Here is a 22,296-nt window from a genome sequence, read left to right on the forward strand (position 1 = left end):
AATAAGTAATACTATAGGTATAGCAAGCTTAATGTCCAAATCTCATCAGAGAATTAATTGTGAATGTTGCTATACATGCTGGTGAGCAGCCAATACTCCTAATTATGTGAGAATGAATTTCATGGTAATAATTTAGTTACATAAGTGACAACATATATATGCTAATAACAAATAAAATACCAAATTTATACTGATAGCTCTTACTAAGCAAGCATTGAAACTATCAGATTTATATCACTGGGGTAAACCTATAACTCACCCCCCACCAAGTATAATCGAACTTATTATAATAACCAAAAGGTCTACATAACAAGCAGCACATTGGATGCAGAAGCCGCATAAAGAGCAGACTCTAATCACAAATGATTACGTTCTCACACTATGCAGCACACTAACTGCAGATACTATAAAGAGACCTGATATTCAACAGTTAGTAAGAATATTTTTCTCTGGTATAAGAGCCATCAATCTATAACACTTAATCAATGCTGCTGATACCAATGTAGTGGACTAGAGTATATTTTTTATATATACACATAGTGATATCTATTACACTTAACCTGTGTGAATCATCGTCTGAGCCACACACCAGCTACTGAAATTCATTCTCACATAATTAGGAGTATTAGCTGCTCACCAGCATGTATAGCAACATTCACAATTAATTCTCTGATGAGATTTGGACATTAAGCTTGCTATACCTATAGTATTACTTATTACTACTATTATTCTCTATCTGATTGACACGCAGATCCATGTACCCCCTATCCGTAGTTTTAAATTGTGTGTCATGGTTATGTTTGTGTACATTTTTTAACACAGTATGAATAAAAGTTATATTTTAATGTGCATTTTTCCACTCCTATCTATCCTGACCCATTTGTCAATAATAGCCATAGTATTGGCCAGTAGTTTATTGTGAATAGTTATATCGGTTGATACTATTTATGTGACAGAACTCAGGAGTGCTATATGTGTATTCTTGTTGAGGTGGATGTCCACTCCCCTCAAGTCTAGCAACTGTACTTTCTATAATACACAGCACCAACCCCGGAGCTCAGGTTATACCTGTGTATCCCGTTGATAGGGCAGCAGTTCTCACTTATGTTCTAGTAGTGCCATTGGACCCCCTCTTCTTGTTCTCAAAAAATATATTTAATTTGTGCATAATTTTAAGTAAATATTACTGAAAAAGCCCAGTGACCACTGCTGTTACTGTGATCACCTAACAAAATTGTCATCAAGGGTAGCCACATGTGAAATAGCCACCCATACAAGCTTTTGGAGGTTATAATATAGATCTGAGGCGCCCTATTCAGCAGTACAGAAATAAAAGCACTTTTTCTTGCAAGGTGTTCACTGTTGCCACAGTGATCACCTGACTATAGACAAAATTCATATTTTTGAAGAAGGACTTCTCTACTAGAAAACAAACTTTATTATGGGTCTGTAGACATAGATTTTTTTTTATTGTGTATATAATGTAACATCCACAAGCAAATCCCCATGTGGTATTTTACTTTATTTTTAACCCCTTAATGACCACAATGTACCCTGTATGTCACTGGTCGTTAAGGGTTTTTTCTGGACATAATAGCACAAGTCTAGCAAGAACACACTATTAATGCCCTCCCTCCAGCAGGCTTTGTGGAATAGAGCAGTCTCAACGTTGGTGGCAAGACCACGCTATAAAACAATCAAGTCCCAAAAAAAGGCCAGCGACAAGGGGAAAGCAATGGAGTTAGGAAAGGTTAGTGTTGGTTGTATGCATCCCTGAATAGTAGAGTTTTTAGGGAGTGCTTGAAGCTGTTAAAACTAGGGGAGAGTCTTATGGAGCGAGGCAGGGAATTCCACAAGATGGGGGCCAGTCTGGAGAAGTCCTGTAAAAGTGAATGTGAGGAAGTAACAAGAGAGGAGGAGATCCTGAGCTAATCGAAGGGGACGGGAGGGAGAGTATCTAGAGACAAGTTCTGAGATGTAGGGGGGAGCAGTGCAGTTGAGAGCTTTATATGTCAGGGCGAGGATTTTATGTTTAATCCTAGAGGAAGCCAGTGAAGGGATTGGCAGAGAGGTGCAGCAGATGAAGAGCGACGAGTAAGGAAGATGAGCCTGGCAGAGGCATTCATAATGGATTGTAAACGAGCTATGCGGCAGCTAGGTAGACCAGAGAGGACGGAGTTGCAGTAGTCGAGATGGGAAAGGATGAGAGAGTGGATTAAAATCTTGGTTGTATCTTGTGTAAGAAAATGTCTAATTTTAGCGATGTTTTTAAGGTGGAAGCGGCAGGCTTTAGCCAAGGACTGAATGTGAGGAGTGAAGGAAAGATCAAGATCGAGTCAAGTGTGACCCCAAGACATCGGGCGTGCAGGGTAGGGGTATTGATGGAATTATCAACAGTTATAGAAATTTTGGGGGTGGAGACATTGGAAGAAGGGGGAAAAATAAGGAGTTCAGTTTTGGAGAGATTTAGCTTAAGGTAGTGAGAGGACATCCAAGATGAGATGTGAGAAAGACAGTGACAAGAGTTAGAAAGAAAGGTAGGTCTGGTGCAGAGAGGTAGATTTGGGTGTCATCGGCATACAAATGGTATTGAAACCCATGGGACTTTATTAAGGAACCTAGTGATGACGTGTAGATTGAAAAGAGAAGGGGACCAAGGACAGAGCCTTGAGGTACCCCAACAGAAAGTGGTAACGGGGCAGAGGATGCACCGGAGAAGGCTACACTAAATGTACGGTTAGTCAGGTAGGAAGAGAACCACAAGAGAGCTGTTTCACAGATGCCAAAGGATTGGAGGGTTTGGAGCAGAACAGGGTGGTCAACAGTATCAAAGGCTGCAGACAGGTCAAGGAGGATAAGCAGAGAGAACTGGCCTTTGGATTTTGCTGTAAGTAGGTCATTGGTAACCTTGACAATTGCTGTCTCTGTAGAGTGATGGGAATTAAATCCAGATTGCAGTGGGTCAAGAAGAGAGTTTAGTGTAAGGAAATGGGATAGACGTGCATAAACTAGCGAGGAGCTATGAGGCAAGAGGGAGTAGGGAAATAGGGCGGTAGTTGGAAGGGGAGGTTGGATCGAGGGAAGGTTTTTTGAGTATAGGTGTGACCAGTGCATGTTTTAGAGATGAGGGAAATATACCAGTGCTGAGGGAGAGGTTGAAAATGTGTGAGAGTATGGGGGTGAGGGTAGAAGAGAGGGAGGGTAGTAAATGAGGGGATGGGGTTGAGGGGACAGGTAGTGATGTGGGAGGACAGTATAAGGGCAGAAGCTTCATCCTTGTTAACAGGGGCAAAAGAGCTGCATTTTTGGATATTTGGGTGATCTTGAGCTTTTGAGGGGGTGGGAGATTGGAATTATGTTGAGAGCTGATTTCACTTCTGATGGAGTCAATTTTGCTGTTGAAGTGGCTGGCAAAATCTTGAGCTGAGAGAGGTTGTGTTAGGAGGTGAGGGTGGGCGGAGAAGAGTGTTGAACTTGGAAAACAGACGTTTAGGGTAAGAGGAAAGAGTAGAGATGAGAAAAATATTGTTGCTTATAAAGATTAAGTACAGAATAGTAGGAGTTCAGGATGAACTTGTAGTGAAGAAACTCAGCTAAACTCCGAGATTTCCTCCAGTGTCGCTCAGCAGTACGGGAGCATCTGCGTAGGTAATGTGTCAGGGGAGTATGCCAGGGCTGAGGATGAGAGTGTGGTTTCTGAGCTAAGGTTGGAGGGGCCAGAGTGTCAATGACCGATATAAGGGTGGAATTATACTGGCAGATAGATTGGTCAGGGCAGGAAAAGGAGGTGATGGATGAGAGGAGAGGTTTGAGAGAGCTAGCGAGCTGATGCAGATCTAGTGACTTAGTGCTTCTGTGAAATTTGGTGTGAGGGGTAGAGGGAGGGGGAGTTGTAGGTAGGGAAGTGATGTTGCAAGTTAGGAGATGATGGTCAGAGAGAGGAAAAGGGGAGTTTGTTAAATTTGAAAGAGTGCATCGATAGGTGAAAGTCAGATCAAGGGAATGACCATCTTTGTGAGTGGGAGTCAGTCCATTTATTGTGACAGGCCGAAAGAGGAAGTGAGTTGAAAAAGTTGTTTTGCAGAGGAGGCAGTGGGATTGTCAAGAGGGGTGTTAAAGTCGCCAAGAATGAGGACAGGGGTGTCTGAGGAAAGGAAATAAGGAAGCCAGGCAGCAAAGTGATCTAAAAATTGAGTTGGGGAAGAGGGGGGGCGGTATATGACTGCAACACATATAGAGAGGGGAGAGAATAACCGAATCATCTGTGCATCAAATGAAGAAAATGTGAGTGAAGAGAAGGGCTGTATTTGTTGGAAGGTGCAACGAGAGGAAAGTAAAATACCGATACCACCTCCTTGTCTATTGCCAGACCTAGGAGTGTGGCTGAAATGGAGACCCCCATGTGACAGTGCAGCAGTGTGTCAGAGAGCCAGGTTTCTGTAAGAGCCAGAAGGTTAAGAGAGTGGGAGATAAAGAGATCATGGATAGAAGTGAGCTTGTTGCAAACAAAGCGAGAGTTCCAGAGTGCACAAGTAAAGGGGGAGGTGGTTTTAGATGTAAGAGGAATGCGATTAAGGTTACCAGAGTTTAGTTTATGAAGTCTATTGAAAGGGACACAAGGATGTGAAAGGCTAGGAAGTTGTGAGGGACCAGGATTAAGGAAGATGACACCAGCAGCTAGTATGAGCAAGAGGGAGAGTGACATGAGATGAGAAGCAGATTTGCAGTAGTGAGACTGTTTTTTGGCTGAAGTGCAGGGGGTAGAGAGAGTGTTTAGGAATAGGTAAAGTTCATGAGTACAAAAGTAAGGCGAGTATAAGAGAGATATGGGCTAATGAACAGTGCAGGTGGAGAGGGAGGAGTAATTGAGTAATGTAGTTTGTTATAGAGACAAGAGGTAGCAAAAAGGAATATGAAGATATTGAGCATTATTATGAAAGTGGGAACCAAGTAAACACATAAAACACAGTGTTACAGCAGCACTTGCAAAGGGATGCAATGAGATACATAAAACACAGTATTACAAGAGTACTTGCCTTGTGTCTTGGCCCTTGCCCAATCCTTGTTCAGTTCTTGTATAATTCTTAAAAATTAGTGCCTCACTTATAAAATGTTCACTTTGAAAATGTGAACATATGCTATTGTTAAAAAGTACACTGCCCTGTAGGCAATGCACCTCCCAGACTAGTGTGGAATATATACAGGCAGGGCGGTCAGCTGAGTCCACTAAATTTAGTTGATTGCTAATCAAAGACAGTTGGTAAGGCCAATTGGAATGTTAGAATCTGGTCAGGGTGAGATGAGTTAAGTAAACAGACAATAAAATTTGGAGGGGGTTAAAACTGTGACATAAGACAACTATAAATGTTAGAGTTATAGCAAGTATTGATAAGGATTGAGCATCACATGGCAATTAACTAGACATTAGAATTGAGACATTGGGAAAAACCATTACAATAAATGCAGGACTTAATTTAAACAGCCTAAATTCATGTGTTCAATATACATATACACAGAGAGACGGAGTAAAATGATAGAAAAGCAGGGAATAGCAGGAATTCAATGCAGGGCCTTAATTCACATACCTGAAAGCAGAAGACAATAGGTTAACTCAGCATTCCTTAGCAGATGTCAGTAGGCAGTTTGTTAGTTAGTAACCAGCAATGTGGAGAGTATTGAGTGTAGTTCTTGTATAATTCTTAATTATTAGTGCCTCACTTATAAAATGTTCACTTTGAAAATGTGAACATATGCTATTGTTAAAAAGTACACTGCCCTGTAGGCAATGCACCCACCCCTGTATGTTACTTACCCTGTCTTGAATTGTTTCCGCTTGCAGATCATATGAATTGCACTTTCCTTGGATTAGATTGCTCTTTGTATGTGATCTCTAGCTTGCCAAATCCTGTCTCCACTCTTAACCCAAATACAAAGCAGTTACTAGCGATTTGTCTGACTTTAAGGGACAGTAAACCTTATTTGTTTGAAGGTGTTAAAACATTTACTGTGTCTTTAAAATGGTCTATTGGTAAAAACAAAATGTATCTTTGCCAGATAAATGAATTTCTTTCCTGTCAGGGAGAGCCCATGACTTCATTCATTACTGTTGGGAATATCAACACCTGGACACCAGGAGGAGGAAAAGAAACCCCAGCTAAAGGCTATAAATATCCCTCCCACTTCCCCTATCCCCCCAGTCGTTCGGCCGAGGGAACAAGGAAAAGCAGGAGAAACATTAGGGTATAGAGGTGCTAGAAGAAAATATAACGGGGAAGCCGCCTAAAAAATATTACGGTGTGGTCGTGGACTCTCCCTGCCAGGAAAGAAATTTATCTGGTAAAGCATACATTTTGTTTTCTTTCCAAAGGCATGGAGAGTCCACAACTTCATTTGTTACTGTTGGGAACCAATACCCAAGCTCCAGAGGACACTGGATTAATAAACCGGGAGGTCAAAAAAAGAAAAGGCAGACCGTAATCTGAGGGCAACATAGCCTGTAAGACTCTTCTCACAAAAGCTGCCTCCATAGAAGCAAAGACATCAAATTTATAAAACTTTGAAAAAGTATGTAAGGAAGACCAGGTAGCCGTCTTACAAATCTGATCCTTAGAAGCTTCATTCTTAAAAGCCCAAGAAGAAACTGCTTTAGTGGAATGAGCAGTTCTCAGGAGGCTGTTGTCCAGCCTTCTCATAAGCCAAACGGATGATACTTCTCAGCCAGAAAGATAATGAGTTGCAGTGGCCTTCTGACCCCTGTGCTTACCAGAGTATAACACAAACAAGGAAGAGGATTGCCTGAAATCCTTAGTAGCCTGAAGATAGTATTTTAAGACACGTACAACATCCAGATTGTGGAGAAAACATTCCTTTGAGGAAGAAGGATTAGGACAAAGAGAAGGAATAACAATCTCCTGATTAATGTTTAAACTCGAGAGTACCTTATTTAGGAAACCTAACTTAGTACGTAAAACCGTCTTATAGGATGAAAAATAAGGTAAGGTGGATCACACTATAAAGCTGAAATCTCAGAGACTCTGCGAGCTGAGGCGATAGCCAACAAAAACAAAACCTTCCAGGATAGAAGTTTAAGATCAAAACGGAACCCTGCTGCAAAACACAAAGAACAAGGTTGAGGCTCCAAGGAGGAGCAATAGGTTTAAACACAGGCCTGATTCTAGCTAGAGCCTGAACAAAGGACTGCACGTCAGGAAGATCCGCTAATCTCTTGTTCAGTAAGACGTACAGGGGCCGAGATCTGATCCTTAAGAGAACTGGCAGATAGACCATTCTCCAAACCATCTTGGTTAGAAGATAGGATTTGGGTAACCTTCACCTTGTGCCATGGAAGATTGCATTCCTCACACCAATGAAGGCTAATAATTCCCGGTGAACATAGCTTGTTCGCGTTCGCAACGGCGGGCAAACATATGCGATGTTCGATCCGCCCCCTATTCGTCATCATTGAGTAAACTTTGACCCTGTATCTCACAGTCTGCAGACACATTCCAGCCAATCAGCAGCAGACCCACGCTCCCTCCCAGACCCTCCGAGCTCCTGGAGAGCAGCCATTTTAGATTCATTCAGAAGCTGCATTGTTAGTGAGAGGAGGGACAGTGTAGCTGCTGGTGATTTAATAGGGAAATTGATAGCTAGGCTAGAGTATTCTGTGTCCACTACAGTCCTGAAGGACTCATCTGATCTCTGCTGTAAGGACAGCACACCAAAAAGCCCTTTTTAGGGCTAGAACATCAGTCTTTTTTTTCCCTGTGTAATCTAATTGCAGTTGCCTGCCAAGCCACTTGCCCAGTGCCACCACTCATATCTCATGTAACAGTAGTGTAAATTTAAAAAAACTTTTGACTGTGAAACATCAGTCTGCTAGTGTAATCTAATTGCAGTTGCCTGCCAGCGTGTGTGAAAGGCTCACAGCGTATACTGTGCCCACTTGCCCAGTGCCACCACTCATATCTGGTGTAACAGTAGTGTAAGTGTACATTTAAAATAAATGACAACTTTTTGGACTGTGAAACATCAGTCTGCTTTTTTGTGTCAGGCTCACAGCTTATACTGTGCCCACCTGCCCAGTGCCACCACTCATATCTTGTTTAATAGTGTAAGTGTACATAAAAAAAAATGACAGGCAGAGGCAGGCCACCCCGCAGGTGCCGTCGTGGCCGTGGTGCTGTGATTCCCTTTGGCCCTAGAATGCCCAGTGTTCAGAGGCCACGTCCCATGAACTCGAAAAGTTCTGAGGACATAGTTGACTTTTTAACACAGGACACCCAATCTTCTATAGCTTCCGCTCTGAACCTTGACACACCATCCTCCTCCAGCTTAGCTTCGGCCACCTCTCAAGTTACCACTCGCCCGCCTGCCGCCACCACCAACACTAGCACCATAGCCGCTTCACTTGATCTGTCAGGAGTTTTTTTTACACATCAGTTGGAAGAAATGAGTGATGCGCAACCATCATTAACAGAGGATGTAGATAGTGATATGTCTCAGTCAGGCAGCATTATAGACATGGACGTACGGTGTGATGTTGTACCCGCTGCTGCTTCCTTTGTTGATTTGTCAGATACAAGTGAAGCCGTTGATGACGATGCGTCCGTGGATGTCACGTGGGTGCCCGCTAGAAGTGAAAAACAGGGGGAAAGTTCAGATGGGGAGACTAGTTGGAAGCAGGGGGAGGTCGTCGCAAGGAGCTAGTGGCACAGTCAGACAGCATGCATCAGCACCCGGGGTCAGCCAGAAAGCACGCCAATCAACGCATGCTGTTGCCACCACCAGAATGCCGTCATCGCAGAGCTCAGTGTGGCATTTTTTTGTGTGTCTGCCTCTGACAACAGCGATGCCATTTGCAACCTGTGCCAAAAGAAACTGAGTCGTGGGAAGTCCAACACCCACTTAGGTGCTTTGCGAAGGCACATGATCACACAAACGACTATGGGATCAACACACGAGTACAAGCAGCACACAAACTCAAAGCTGACATCCTCTTCCTGGACCAGCATCTTCAGCCACGTCAACCACTGCTGTTCTCCTTGCCCCCTCTCAACCATCCGCCACTCTGTCTCTCTTCCAGAGCAGTTCCTGCTCATCTGCCCACAGTCAGGTGTCTGTCAAGGACATGTTTGAGCGTAAGAAGCCAATGTCACCCCGTTGCCTTGCGTCAGACAACTGGCTTGTCTGAACTCTTGGCCCGCCAGCTTTTACCATACAAGCTGGTGGAGTCTGAGGCGTTCAAAAAATTTGTAGCTATTGGGACACCGCCATGGAAGGTACCCGGCCGAAATTTCTTTGCACAAAAGGCAATCCCCAACCTGTACTCGATTGTGTGAAAGGAAGTAAGGGCATGTCGGGCACACAGTGTTGGGGCAAGGGTCCATCTGACCACTGATAGCTGGTCTGCAAAGCATGGTCAGGGCAGATATATCTCCTACACTGCGCATTGGGTAAACCTGCTGACGGCTGCCAAGCATGGAATGCGTGGCTCTGCAGAGGAGTTAATGACACCGCCACGACTTGCAGGCAGGCCTGCTGCCACCTCCTCTACTCCTACTCCATCCTCTTCCATAACTTTCTCGGCTGAGTCCTCTTCTGCGTCTTGCAGAATCTTTTCAGACACTTAACTTTACCATTTCCTTATTCTAACGTAGGCAAAGAGAATAACTGGGGTTGAAGGGAAGGGAGGTGATATTTAACAGCTTTGCTGGGTGCTCTTTGCCGCCTCCTGCTGGGCAGGAGTGATATTCCCAATAGTCATTAGATGATCCGTAGACTCACCGTGTCATTAGAAAAAATTAAATTTTAAACATTTGCATGGCCCCTCAACCTTGGCTGAGGTACTCACCACCTCCTAGCTAAACAAGGGAGACCAGAATGAATCTCTCAAAGCCTGGCAGCAAACGTCCGACCAGCCTCAGCTAGAAACTGCGCCCTAGTCAGTGCGCTTCTAGAAACCGCTCCCATCTAGTAGAGAAATCGCGCAAAGCCGAATATCAGCTGCTTAGCGATAAAAAAGGCCCCAGTGGGAAAATTCTCCCATACTGCCTGCATTTTCTATCTGCATTCTTTATGTGCCCCAAAAAACCCTTACACACGTGCTCTGCAGCACACAGATTGGCCCCAACTGCTCAATAAATTAACATTCGTATAATAAAAGGCCTTAAATGTCCCCATATCCAGACGATAATAAAAGTATCACACTATTACCATGTCCCCATAACCTCAGGGAATTTGCAGCCCTACTATGCATAATCCCTCAAAATGCATTTAGCCTCCAGGATCAAAACTGGAGCAGGCAAAGCACCTCAAGGTCAGACAGTCTCACCACATACATGTGACAGGGACCTTAAGATATGGAGGTGACCGCTTTAAGTTAGTGGTCAGAGAACTTCCCTGCGACATCTAGAGCCAGCTTTCACCACATTTCTCACAGAGGATTACATGGTTACTTAAACACGGAAAGTACCCATTAAAAAATGTATTCTAACACTTCTCTGCCATCCTCCTAAAGTGACAAAATGCAAAGAATGACTGGGGGGATATTTAAAGCCTCTCACATCTCCTGGTGGACAGGTGTTGATATTTCCAACAGTAATGAGTGAAGTCATGGACTCTTCCTGCCTTTGAATAGAAAAAGTGTGGTGCCTTTTTATATAAATGCTTATGCAGAAACACAGCTTGTGCTGGAAGCCCAGAGGAAAAATGCACGGTGAGATTTCAAAATATGGAGAGAAAAAAAGCCGGACTAGGGCTACAACCTCAGCCTTGAATTACATGCTGCAAGGTGTTCAGGGAGTAACATGCATTGTGCCTTTGCATAGCACTATTCATTAAGCATTGTTTTTTATAAAAAAAATGCTGAATATGGTCTCAGTAGTAGCATTTAGCTCTTTGGAGCCATAAGAGCTGTGTGAAAGCACAAAACAAGTCTATAAATCTGTCTAAAAAAGCCAGATACTACACGTGCCCATATTCAGCATTCGTTTAAACAAATGACGAATACTTTACTACTACTCATGTTCTGCCCTATACACCCTGCAGCATGTGTAACTGTCCAGGAAAATATGGCTGAAGTGCCAACGCTACTGGGGGAAGCCAGGGGAGCTCCAGACCACTTTTAAAAAAAAGTCATAGTAGACCTTGGTTCACCGTCCATTTAAAAAAAAAAAAAAAAAAAAAAAAAAAAAAAAGTCAATTTGAAAAAGGTTATGGTTTTAAAAAAAAAGAGATAATCCCTTTATTACTCATTCTGCAGTTTTGCATAACCACACGTTTATATTAATATATTTTTTTTACCTCTGATTACCTTTAAAACTCTGCAGCCAGCCACCTAATACCAGTGGGTTTTTTTTGTTTGTTTTTACAAACTTGTATTTAAAGGGGTAGTAAACACCAAAAATGTTAGTTTAAAAAGTTAGGTAATCATTTACCATTCCCCAGTTAAGCATAACCAACACGGCTATAGAAATACAATTTACCCAAGTAATTACCTTGTATCTAAGCCTCTGCAGACTGCCTCCTTATCTCAGATCTTTTGACAGACTTGCATTTCAGGCAATTAGTGCTGACTCTTAATTAACTTCCCGTGCATGAGCAGAATGTTATCTATATTAAACACATGAACTAATGCCCTCTAGCTGTGGAAAAACTGTTAAATGCAACTAAAGAGGCAGCCTTCAAGGGCTTAGAAATTAGCATATGAGCCTACCTATTAGCCTTCAACTAAGAATGCAAATTTGATAAAAGTAAATTAGAAAGTTGTTTAAAACTACATGCTCTGAATCATGAAAATGTGGGCTTTACTATCCCTTTAAGTCAATTAGTGCTGTTTATGCATAACTCCATGAGATCTACGGCACACATGAACTAGCATTGTCTGAAATTCTAATAAAATGCACTGAGATAAGGCAGTCTGCAAGGACTTAAACAGAGATTGAGAGGTTATAAAGAATATACCTATAACAAGGTTGGTTGCGCAAAGCTGGAAAATGGGTAGTAAAGAAGTCTCAAAAACAAAAAACCAAACACATTTAAGCTACATTTTTCAGGCAAGGTTATATCTTACACCCAAACTCAACCCATTGGCCCAGCACTTTTTTCTCCCTCAAGAGGCATAGTGACAACTCTTGGGGACTAAATAGCAAGTTTCTTAAACTTCTCACATCTTTACACGAGACATTTGTATTCTCATGGGAGCAAACACGAGACTCAAGCAGCAATTTATATACACCCTCATTTGTTACTAGAAACATTTGACATCAACTCACGAATGTAGTATTTTTGAACCAATGTCACCTTCATTTTAGGGACTAAAATTAAAATTAATTGTTATGAAACTAAAGCATTTAATTACTATAAAAAGGGAAGGAATATGCTTGCGTAGCATCATTTGGAGTGCAAAGATCTTTGCTAATGTAAATGGTTCTGAAGCAGTTTTTGATGTTCCTAGCCATTCAACTGCTGCAGATCCCTACTTTATTTATGCCAAGATTGACAGGAATGCCCCAATGAAAGTCTGACATGATAAAAAAAATGAATTAACTTATTTTTCCAGAACTCAGATCTCCTTGTGTAAAGGACTGGACACCAAATTCAGTTAAGGAATTGTGTGAAAATTATGTAGCAGCCAAAATTGGTGATAAAAGTAAATTGTGAAGTTGTTACTTACATGTCCTATTTGACTCTTTTTGGACTTTACTATCCCTTTAAGACTAGCTGCCGCAGCAGAGACAAGGTGAGTTCCACCTTTTTTAATAAAGGACCACTGAAAAGCAATTTTAGTGATTGTAAATCCTAATGTTTTTAAACGCTTGGATTTACTACTTTAAGTGTTGATATAGGTAATTGCAAAAACCTGGATCATATGCATCTGAGATTTTGGGTAACAATTGGTATTTTTCCTCAATGGGTTTAAGAAGAGGGAGCCAGATATTCAGATGCTTGAGTGATTACCAATAGTGACAACCCATAAGTTACAAAAAGGATTTTGTTTTCCCTGTTATAAACAGGGGGAGAAACCTCAAGTTAGTCAAATGACAAGTTTTTGAAACTGAAAGTGTTTAAATTATATAAATACAACGGACACAAAGTACCAGGCACAATCTTTTTATTGAGATGTTCATTTCTTACACTTGAAATATTCTTCAATTACATCTTTGGCCTGTGATTCCTTGCCATAGTCCTAATAAAAAGAATGAAGGTTAATTAGAAAACTATATTTGCTGAGAGCATGAAAAATTAAAATTACATAGATTTGAAAAAAACAAAACCAAAAGACATCACCCCCTGCATCATACTAAAGGGATACTAAACCTAAATTCTCTCCGATTCAGACAGAGCATGCAATTTTAAGAAACCTAATTTACTCCTTGCCATCTTTATTTGATAAAGCAGGAAAGTTTAGAAGCCGGCCCATTTTGGTTCAGAACATGGTAGCGCTTGCCAATTGGTGGATAAAACTTAGTCAATCAGCAAGCGCTAGCCAGGGTGCTGAACCAAAAATGGGCCAGCTGTTAAGTTTACATTGCTGCTTATTCAAATAAAGATACCAGGAGCACTAAGAAAAATAGGAGTAAATTAGAAAGCTGCATGCTCAGTCTGAATCATTAAATAAAAAAAATGGGGTTCAGTATCCCTTTAATTCTGCAGATTTCTAAATTAATAGAAATTAATTTAAAAGGCCAGCTTGAGAAAGATCACTTTACAAGTATAAAAGTATGTAGCCATTTTCAGGGACCTTTAGTACCACATAAAGGCACTAAGGCTCGTACAATGGACATAGTTTCGCCATTGGATTTGAGATATCTGCATAGCACGATCAGTCTAGCAGCTGCTCAAGAATGGCATTTGAAACTTTTAAGACTTCTTACCTTGACAACCACACAACTGCAACCAACTACTTTGCGAGGTTTGCCTTCTCTGTCGATCTTGCAGAGACCAACCCATTCACCAAGTTTCTTACTGTCATCAACCTAGGAGATAGACTCTTAAGTTCACAAAAGTACCACAGTAACTTGGACAGAAATCAGGTAAAGCTGTAACATCAGAATATTTTGGGTAACATAGGCATCTCTCCTCATAGTAATCAGTAGAGGGAGCCAAGTTATCATCATGTACAGTAGTTTGACAAATTCACCTACAAGTATTACTTTTGTATACACATTATGTTAAAGGGGAGTGAAAAAAAGAAATAGTTTATCAATCTCTTGGTATATAATTTTGAAGCAGCAATGTACTACTGGGAGGTAGCTGAACACAAATGAGCCAATAGGAGGCATAATTGCATCCACAAATCAGCAGCTAGCTCCCAGCAGTGCATTGCTGCTACTGAGCCTACTTGGGTATGCTTTTCAAACAGATACCAAGAATTAATCAAATTAAGTAACAGAAGTAGAATTGTAAAGTTTTATTTTTTATGTAATTTATAATTTACCTTTAAAGTAAATGTAGACTGAGGAATCTGTGCCAGGTTTTTAAAAAAATTATATTAAACACAGGGGCACTATGACTCAAAGTTTACATTTTAGCAGTTTTGCTAAACTTACCTTTTCTTCATGCAAAGCCGGAGCAGTACTTCCATCCGTTTTATGTCAGCAATGACAAATCCAGCTTCCTCCAATCACTCCCCCCCACAGCAAACAAAGCCGTGATTGGAGGAAGCCAGAGTCTTCATTTCGGACCTATGAAGAGATGAGCGACGGGCGGTTGGGGGGGGGAGCGCTGCTCCAGCTTGGCAAGAAGAAAAGGCGAATATTTTAACAAAACTGCTAAAATGTAAACTTTAAATGAATGTGCCCCAGTTTTTAATAGGATTTTTAAAAACCGGGTACACATTCAAGTTTATTCTTTTTAAGCAACCATGCAAAAAAAAAATAGTTTTGCAAGTTTAGGGCTAATGTTTACAAGGCAACACGCCATGCATTTCAGGGTTTCTAGCAGCAAGTGCATGTTGCCTTTGCAGATGTACTCTAACAAGGCCATAAAATTAAAGTAAAACAAATTGGAAGCAATAAGAATTTGTTTGCGCTGAGCAGTGGCGTTTCAGGTCCTTTTAAGAGTGTTCTTGCATTAAAGGGACAGTTAACACAAAATAAACTTGATTCAATAATTTACTTTCTACACAATTATGGCATCCTTCCTATTCTGCAGTCCAGTGGATAGCTTTTTTTTTAATTTGGGTTCCATTTTTTTCACAACTGCTACAATTCAAACTCCTCCTCCCATTGTCTTCTTCCATGAAGCTCGTTTGAAATATTCTTGTGCACGCCAAACTTGATTACGAGCCTTTAGCTAAACGCATGGGCAAAGTGTTTTTTGCTTTCCTAAAGAAAGGGGTGGGGATCCTTTTTTGTGCTGCACCAGTCAGCCATTGCAATAGACTATTGTGGCTTTTTAAAGGGGCAGTCTAGTCAAAAATAAACTTTCATGATTCAGATAGGGCATGTAATTTTAAACAACTTTCCAATTTACTTCTATTATCTAATTTGCTCAATTCTTTAGATATCCTTTGTTGAAGAAAAAGCAATGCACATGTGTGAGCCAATCACACAAGGCCTCTATGTGCAGCAACCAATCAGCAGCTATTGAGCATATCTAGATATGCTTTTTAGCAATTGATATCAAGAGAATGAAGCAAATGAGATAATAGAAGTAAATTAGAAAGTTGTTTAAAATGACATGCTCTTTCTAAATCACAAAAGAAAAAAATTGGGTTTCATGTCCCTTTAAGTACTAACTTTACCCACATCACTGTTCAGTGAATGTCTAAGGAGCTAATTGTAAATTTTAGTAGGCCGTATTATGCAGCTATATAGCACTGCTTGCACATAACAGTATATAATGCATAGTTATCCTGCAGCAACTGTAGAATGATGAGGTTTTGTATGTGTGATTTCCAACGTGTGATCACTATATTCCTGTCAATTGTATTTGATTGGTGTGCGTTATACATTTAGTTTAGCATTGTATTGTAACCAAATGCTTCCTCTCAGTTCTTCCACGCATTTTCATTCTCATGCACATGTAATGCATCTTTAACGTACATTATTGAATGATATCCGTGCATCATAAGCGAAACACGCAAACATCATGTTCTGATTTTGTCATGGGTATAGTGGCCGGCATATACAAGAGGAAATCGCTCATACCCGTTTAACCGGCAGTCCGTCACTGAGATAGGAACCTTCTTTTAGTTCCTTCAATAAAGAGGTCGCTAGCGACTATACAAAATAAATACGCATTGAATCAAGTTAATTTTGTGCGTTAACTGTCCCTTTAAAATACACGTTATCTGCTGCGTGCCTATGCACTTGCTAAATTATGCTTTTAACGTTGAGGATCACTTAGAGCTAATTTGCTATCTTAATGCAATTCTGCATTGACAGTCTTCTGAATCAACTTAGAAACATTTCTAAAGTAAAGACTACAATACTCTTGTATTCACGCTCTTACCTTGATAAGGTTAATCTGGTGCTCTGCACACAGTGCTTCAACTAGCTTGACGTACATTGGTTCATCGCAGTTGGAAGCCAGGACACACAGATGGGCTTGGCGTCTAAAATACAGTTTACAGGTATCACAACAAGATCATAGCTTATAAAATTACATTTGCCTCCAGTTAACTGATTGTGTGCCAATGTGGAATTAAAAGCAAACTATATTGCTAACAAAAACGACACTGCGGCTATGGATTTAGAGTGAAGTTGTGAATGCATGCATAATGAACTGAACGTACAAAAATGCTTTTATTTAAAAATTCATCTTAAACTGTATTTAGCTACAGGTTTGTCAGTTTTATTTTATCACTCATTTTAGAGTGAAGGGGTATCCGACAAAGAATTAAGTCATCATTCAAACACTGTAGCATAACATTAAGTGAAGAAATAGTGCAATTGTTAAAGCAGGTAGAGAAATTGTGTTTTGTCTTAGCCAACAAGGAATTAAAAAAAAAAAAAAAAAAAAAACACAAGTGTGGGGGAGGAGAAGAGGGAGACCCAAACCTACCATGTTTGGCCCCTCATTAAACAGTCAGGCTTGGAGTTTTAACGCTCCAACAGTAAACCAGTATAAATTAAAAGCAAAAGTACAAATACACCATTTTACATGCATGAGAAAAAGGTTACGTAAAATGGCCATTTAACACTATATAGGCATACCACATGACAGAAAAACAGCTTTCACCAATACAGTAGGCCTTTATAAAATAAATGGCTACAGTAAACTAATTTTCAAGACAGACTTGACATTGATATTTGGCATCTGGTTTAATACCTCTAACGGTACAAAAGTAAAGGCCCTGCATATAAGACCATATGGGTCTTATGGGACAATACACTTACAGCAGAACAGCCTTTCAGCAATTAAAGGGATACTAAACCCAGATTCTTTTTAATTCTGAAAGAGCATTCAATTTCAAGCAACTTTCTAACTTACTCCTATTAATTTCTCTATGTTCTGAAACCATCTTTAATTGAAAAGCAGGAATGTAAAGCTTAAGGGCAGGCGAAGTTTTGTGCTTGCGGATAGGTGGATAAAAGTAGCCACCAATGAAGCAAGCACTATCCAGGGTGCTAAAACTAAAGTGGCCCGGCACCTTAGCTTCACATTCCTGCGTTTCAAATAAAGATAGCAAGAGAAGAATAGGAGTCAATTATAAAGTTGCTTAAAATTAAATTCCCTTTCTGAACCATTAAAGTTGTGCTTAGTATCCCTTTAAAAATGGCACACTGGAAAAGGTCTGTATATGAAACAACTTTAAAAGCTTTGTTTAGCCAAGTTTACTTTTTTGCATTACGACATACCCGTTCAGGTAAATTATCCTCACTCCTAATAAAATCTATAAGGGCCAAAATAGAAATCAGTGATCAAACAACCCCTATGTATAATGTAGCAGTATCATGCATCTTTCTGAGTCTCATATATTGGATTCTTCATTAACAGTAAGAGGAGTGGGGGGGGGGGGGGAGGAGAAAGTGCAACGCAAAGCTTTCAGTAGACATAATTGAGTTACAAAGAAAGCAACCGAGTTTAGTCCCTTTAAGTATGCATTTGACCAAAAATTACCATATGTCTAATGTAATAACTATAACCCTGTTAAAGAAGCTTGGTGCATTAAAAATGTAGTCCTTACTTGTCAAGAGCTTTGGCAGCTTCACGAATTCCACGAGCAAGGCCATCGTGGATAAGTGCGGTCTTCAGCACTTCTTGCAGGGCAGTGTTAACATCCATTACACCTCCAGCAGCAATGCTAGAAAAAAAAAAAAAAAATAGGATTATTAAAGTTTACATACATCATTACCAGATTTTTTTTTTCTCTCTCCACTTTTCAGTGCTACAGACTTGTCAGATTCAATTTGTCACTCAAATAGAGTGAAGGGGTATCCGACTAATTTGTTAATCATCACTCAAAGGCTGTAGCATTCTTTTAAAATGACTTAAATCCTAATAAAAAAAAAAATATATATATAAGGGGGTAAACAAATGCCCATACAAAGAAAGACAGGATAAGTTCAACTTTGTGTGACCTTACATGTATGTTCTATAACTACAAAACAGTTATAAACAAAATATGTTTTGCACAACTAAGTAACCACAACACATGGTTTCACATAAGACCTGTGCAAAACACGATCATCCTTCAGTCACTTCTTTAAGTCACAAAATTGTAGTATACTTTCTTCTAAGGAAGACTATGAACTTGATAACAGCCAATGTTAAACGGACATCCTGGTCCAAATTGAAAGGCACATAGTCCAATTACATCTTTAAATAGAAACATATCTACAATATACATGTATTTGCAAAAAAATACTTCTAGTAAAAAAGGTATCACTGTGTTAGCATTTTGCTCTGCAACTGAAGCATAGTAGGATATTCTCAGTGCACCAGCATTTAAAATACTGCAGCTGCTCAGAGCACATAGTGGGGCTTGTATCATGTCAGCAATTAACAAATTTAGTCATGGTACGAGCACCTTAGGCTATGAGCAAGAGCCGTGTTTAAAAGGCTAGTGCACGGTGCATATTTAAAAACACTTGAAACCACTATAGTATTTATTAGAAGCAGTTTTGCTAATAAATGTATATTACAAAAAATGCTTTTTGAGATGTATCATGTGGATCCAGTTTTGGCTAGAATGTCCCTTTAACACTGCATGATTTGGCATGCATTAACACCCAAGGGTAATATTTATTGCAGGTTAACACACAAACTATATCTATATATGACTGCTCAAAACCCCCAGAGGTATATTTCAGATTAACCTGATTAATAAGCACATACACGTCTATATATGACTGCTCATTACCCCGAGCGCTATAAAGTAACAGAGACACTTACCCTTCCTCGGCCATCGTTGGATAGAGCGGATGTTACACCGTCAGGTTGCTGCAATACAGACATAAATGTACAGGGTTATCTCTCTTCATCCCTTCGCAGCAGACATCAAGTTCAAGGAGGATAGGATGTCGTAGATATACAGCAGATAAAACCAGATGCCTCCATCGTAACCCCAAAACTGACAATATTCACTTACCCAAACTCCTTTAGGATAGCGGAGGAAAGAGAAGGAAGCGCGCTTACGTCACATATTTATAGTTGCCAAACGAAACCCCGCCCTGAAAGTGATGCGCAGTAAGTAGGAAACGGAATAGTTAACATTACGTTACGTGTTATGCGCGTTTCCACCATTTTTAGTATGGGCAGCGATATCTTTTCAAAAATATTAAATTGGTTTTTTTTTATTTATTGGCTACGAAACAAGTTCAGCACAGTGTATATAATAAATCGCTATAGAATGATTTTCTGTTAACCTGACGTGTGGCAGCACGGGTAAACGCATGTTTAAATGGATATTTAAATCCACATGAAACTGAAAAATTAAATATAAACATTTACGCGTCAGAAAATGAATATGTACAATAAAATTACAGAATTTATTTTACCACTTTCCTGTGTAATTTAAATCTGAAGAAAATGGGGTTTCCCTAAATTCTGAGAATTTGAAGCGCACACTACAGACTTTACAAGTGTAACCCAAAAATGTTGAGGGGACAGCAGTAACTAATTTAGTTATGCAAAGTAAGACAGCTTTGCATTATACTTTATGTTGCCCTCTTGCCCTTTCATGCAACTTTATTCTAAATATTGGGCATTTTCTTGTTCTCTGAGCTGTGGATTCACACTGCTGCAGACTTTGCAAGATTAATTCTGCTACATCTCTCACAAACTCACTGTCTATAGCAGACAACTGCTATTAGGCAATTAATTGGTGTTTGGTTTGAACTTAGCTGATATAGCAATATTGTAATGAGAAGGTATTTATTGTCCCTGAAGGAAAAATTAAATAAATAGAAAAAAATAAAAACAAATCCACACACCAGTACTTTTCCCTTTCTCATCATTGAACACTAGTAGATTAATCTACAGGAAAGAAAAAAAACACACACACAAAAAAATACCACCACTCAATGAAATTTGGCACGCAGGCGCAGCTACTGTACACTGACTTGTGTTAGCAGAGGTCTTTGGGAATTGTAGTCCCAGGACTCCCAGTTATTGGCTTGTACAGTATATGGTTCTGTAGCCTAAGGGAAAGTGAGTACCTGCTGTAGTTCCTGGACCATATGTATGTTATATACTGTACATACACACACTGTACTCTCTTTCAACATTTTATTTACATATATATATATATATATATATATATATATATATATATATATATATATATGTATATATATATATATATATATATATATATATAATCTATAGCAACAAGAAAGGGGACAGCACTCTTAGGCTGGACCAGGTACACATCTCATGACCCTGCAACATGCACAGCTCTGGGTGCAAAAACAGCACTCTCAGGAAGCTGCACCGTCCACAGAGCCACAGGCAGTTAACCCCAGACAGGTCTGGGTGCACGTCCCAAATGGGTAAATTACAAAAAAATATATACGATAATATAGCACACAGAAAAGTCCAGCACTCACAAGCTCACAACTAAGATAAAAAAGTAACAATGGAAGAGTTAGTTACCGCATCTGGCCAAATGGGACAAGCCCAGGTACCACGTCAAGGTCTCTTCCAAAACCTGGGTCCCTAAACAGACACACAATTAGGGTTGCCACCTGCCCCGGTTTCACCGGGACAGTCCCGGTCTGAGGCTCTGTGTCCCGTGTCCCGGAACTAGCCTCAAATGCCCCGGGCTAAGCGCTCCCCTGGCGCAGCAGTGAGCAGACTTTACAAAAAATTAGCTGGCCAGAGGAGCGCTTAGCCCGGGGGTTACAGGAGCGATGCATGTGAGGATTCACACTACTACTTACTTACTAAGAGTGCACTTAGTAAGTTAGTATATTTGCAAGCTTTTTATTTGTCACAGTGGGAGTCGGACAGTGGGAGGGGGGAAGAGGGTCGAGGGAGTCGTCACATCCGGCTGCAGGCTGCACTGCAGCTGAGAGCGGCAGAGAGAGCTTTGAAGCAGGTGTTGGTGCGGTGGTTGCGCGGTGGGCTGTCTCTCTGCCTGCCGAAAAATGGCGTTGTTACCTTCATGGTACCACCTCCCGTCGACTGTGCAGTAGCCTTCCTAGTTCCTAATCCAACAAGTGCAGAGCAGCCACAGACTCAGAGAAACTGTGAGTAATACTTGGCTATGTCTGCTGTTTTTAAATTCAAATTGGTATGGTTATTTTTTTTGTGGGGGCTGCCTTAATTATGTGTAAATATAATATATATATATATATATAATATATATATATATATATATATATATATATATATATATATATATATATAATATATATATACTGTATATACATATATATATATATATATATACTGTATATATAAATATATTTATATATATATATATATATATATATATATATATATACAGTATATATATATATATATATACTGTATATATATATATATATATATACTGTATATATATATATATATATATATATATATATATACTGTGTATATATATATATATATAAATATATATATATATATACAGTATATACAGTATATATATATATATTTATATTAATATATATACAGTATATATATATATATTATATATATATATTTATATTATATATATATAAATATATATATATAATATATATACTGTATATATATATATAATATATATATATATATTATATATATATACTGTGTGTATATATATATATATATATATATATTATATAAAAATTGATTTCATAATGAATTTGAAGCCGCGAGAAGCCACGCCCCCAATCCACGCCCCAAGCCACACCCTCT

General features: G+C 39.7%; 1 protein-coding gene and 3 non-coding genes across 4 annotated transcripts; all 4 read right to left on the minus strand.

Annotated features, from left to right (window-relative positions):
• Positions 1–13,097: 13,097 nt before the first annotated feature.
• RPS12 (ribosomal protein S12) lies at positions 13,098–19,628 on the minus strand. The gene is made up of 6 exons (XM_053710912.1): positions 19,541–19,628; positions 19,345–19,392; positions 18,137–18,253; positions 16,459–16,561; positions 13,878–13,979; positions 13,098–13,189 (listed from the first exon to the last, which is right to left on the minus strand). The coding sequence occupies exons 2-6, from the start codon at positions 19,356–19,358 to the stop codon at positions 13,127–13,129; spliced, it is 399 nt and encodes a 132-aa protein (XP_053566887.1). The 5' UTR covers positions 19,359–19,392; positions 19,541–19,628; the 3' UTR covers positions 13,098–13,126.
• On the minus strand, positions 14,042–14,127 carry LOC128658623 (small nucleolar RNA SNORD100). The gene has a single exon (XR_008402295.1). It is a non-coding gene; the product is annotated as a small nucleolar RNA SNORD100 (small nucleolar RNA).
• Positions 16,790–16,863, minus strand: LOC128658602 (small nucleolar RNA SNORD101). Its single transcript, XR_008402274.1, has one exon. It is a non-coding gene; the product is annotated as a small nucleolar RNA SNORD101 (small nucleolar RNA).
• On the minus strand, positions 18,344–18,416 carry LOC128658603 (small nucleolar RNA SNORD101). The gene has a single exon (XR_008402275.1). It is a non-coding gene; the product is annotated as a small nucleolar RNA SNORD101 (small nucleolar RNA).
• Positions 19,629–22,296: the final 2,668 nt, after the last annotated feature.

The sequence above is a fragment of the Bombina bombina genome, chromosome 4 (genome assembly GCF_027579735.1).
Source record: "Bombina bombina isolate aBomBom1 chromosome 4, aBomBom1.pri, whole genome shotgun sequence".
Classification (NCBI taxonomy): Eukaryota; Metazoa; Chordata; class Amphibia; order Anura; family Bombinatoridae; genus Bombina; species Bombina bombina.

Excerpts from the sequence above, each read along its gene's own strand:
- RPS12 (XM_053710912.1), bottom strand. Across the intron at positions 13,980-16,458 it reads ACCAGATTAACCTTATCAAG|GTTGATGACAGTAAGAAACT; the intron begins GTAAGAGCGTGA and ends TCTATCTCCTAG. Across the intron at positions 13,190-13,877 it reads GCAGTTGTGTGGTTGTCAAG|GACTATGGCAAGGAATCACA; the intron begins GTAAGAAGTCTT and ends TCTTTTTATTAG.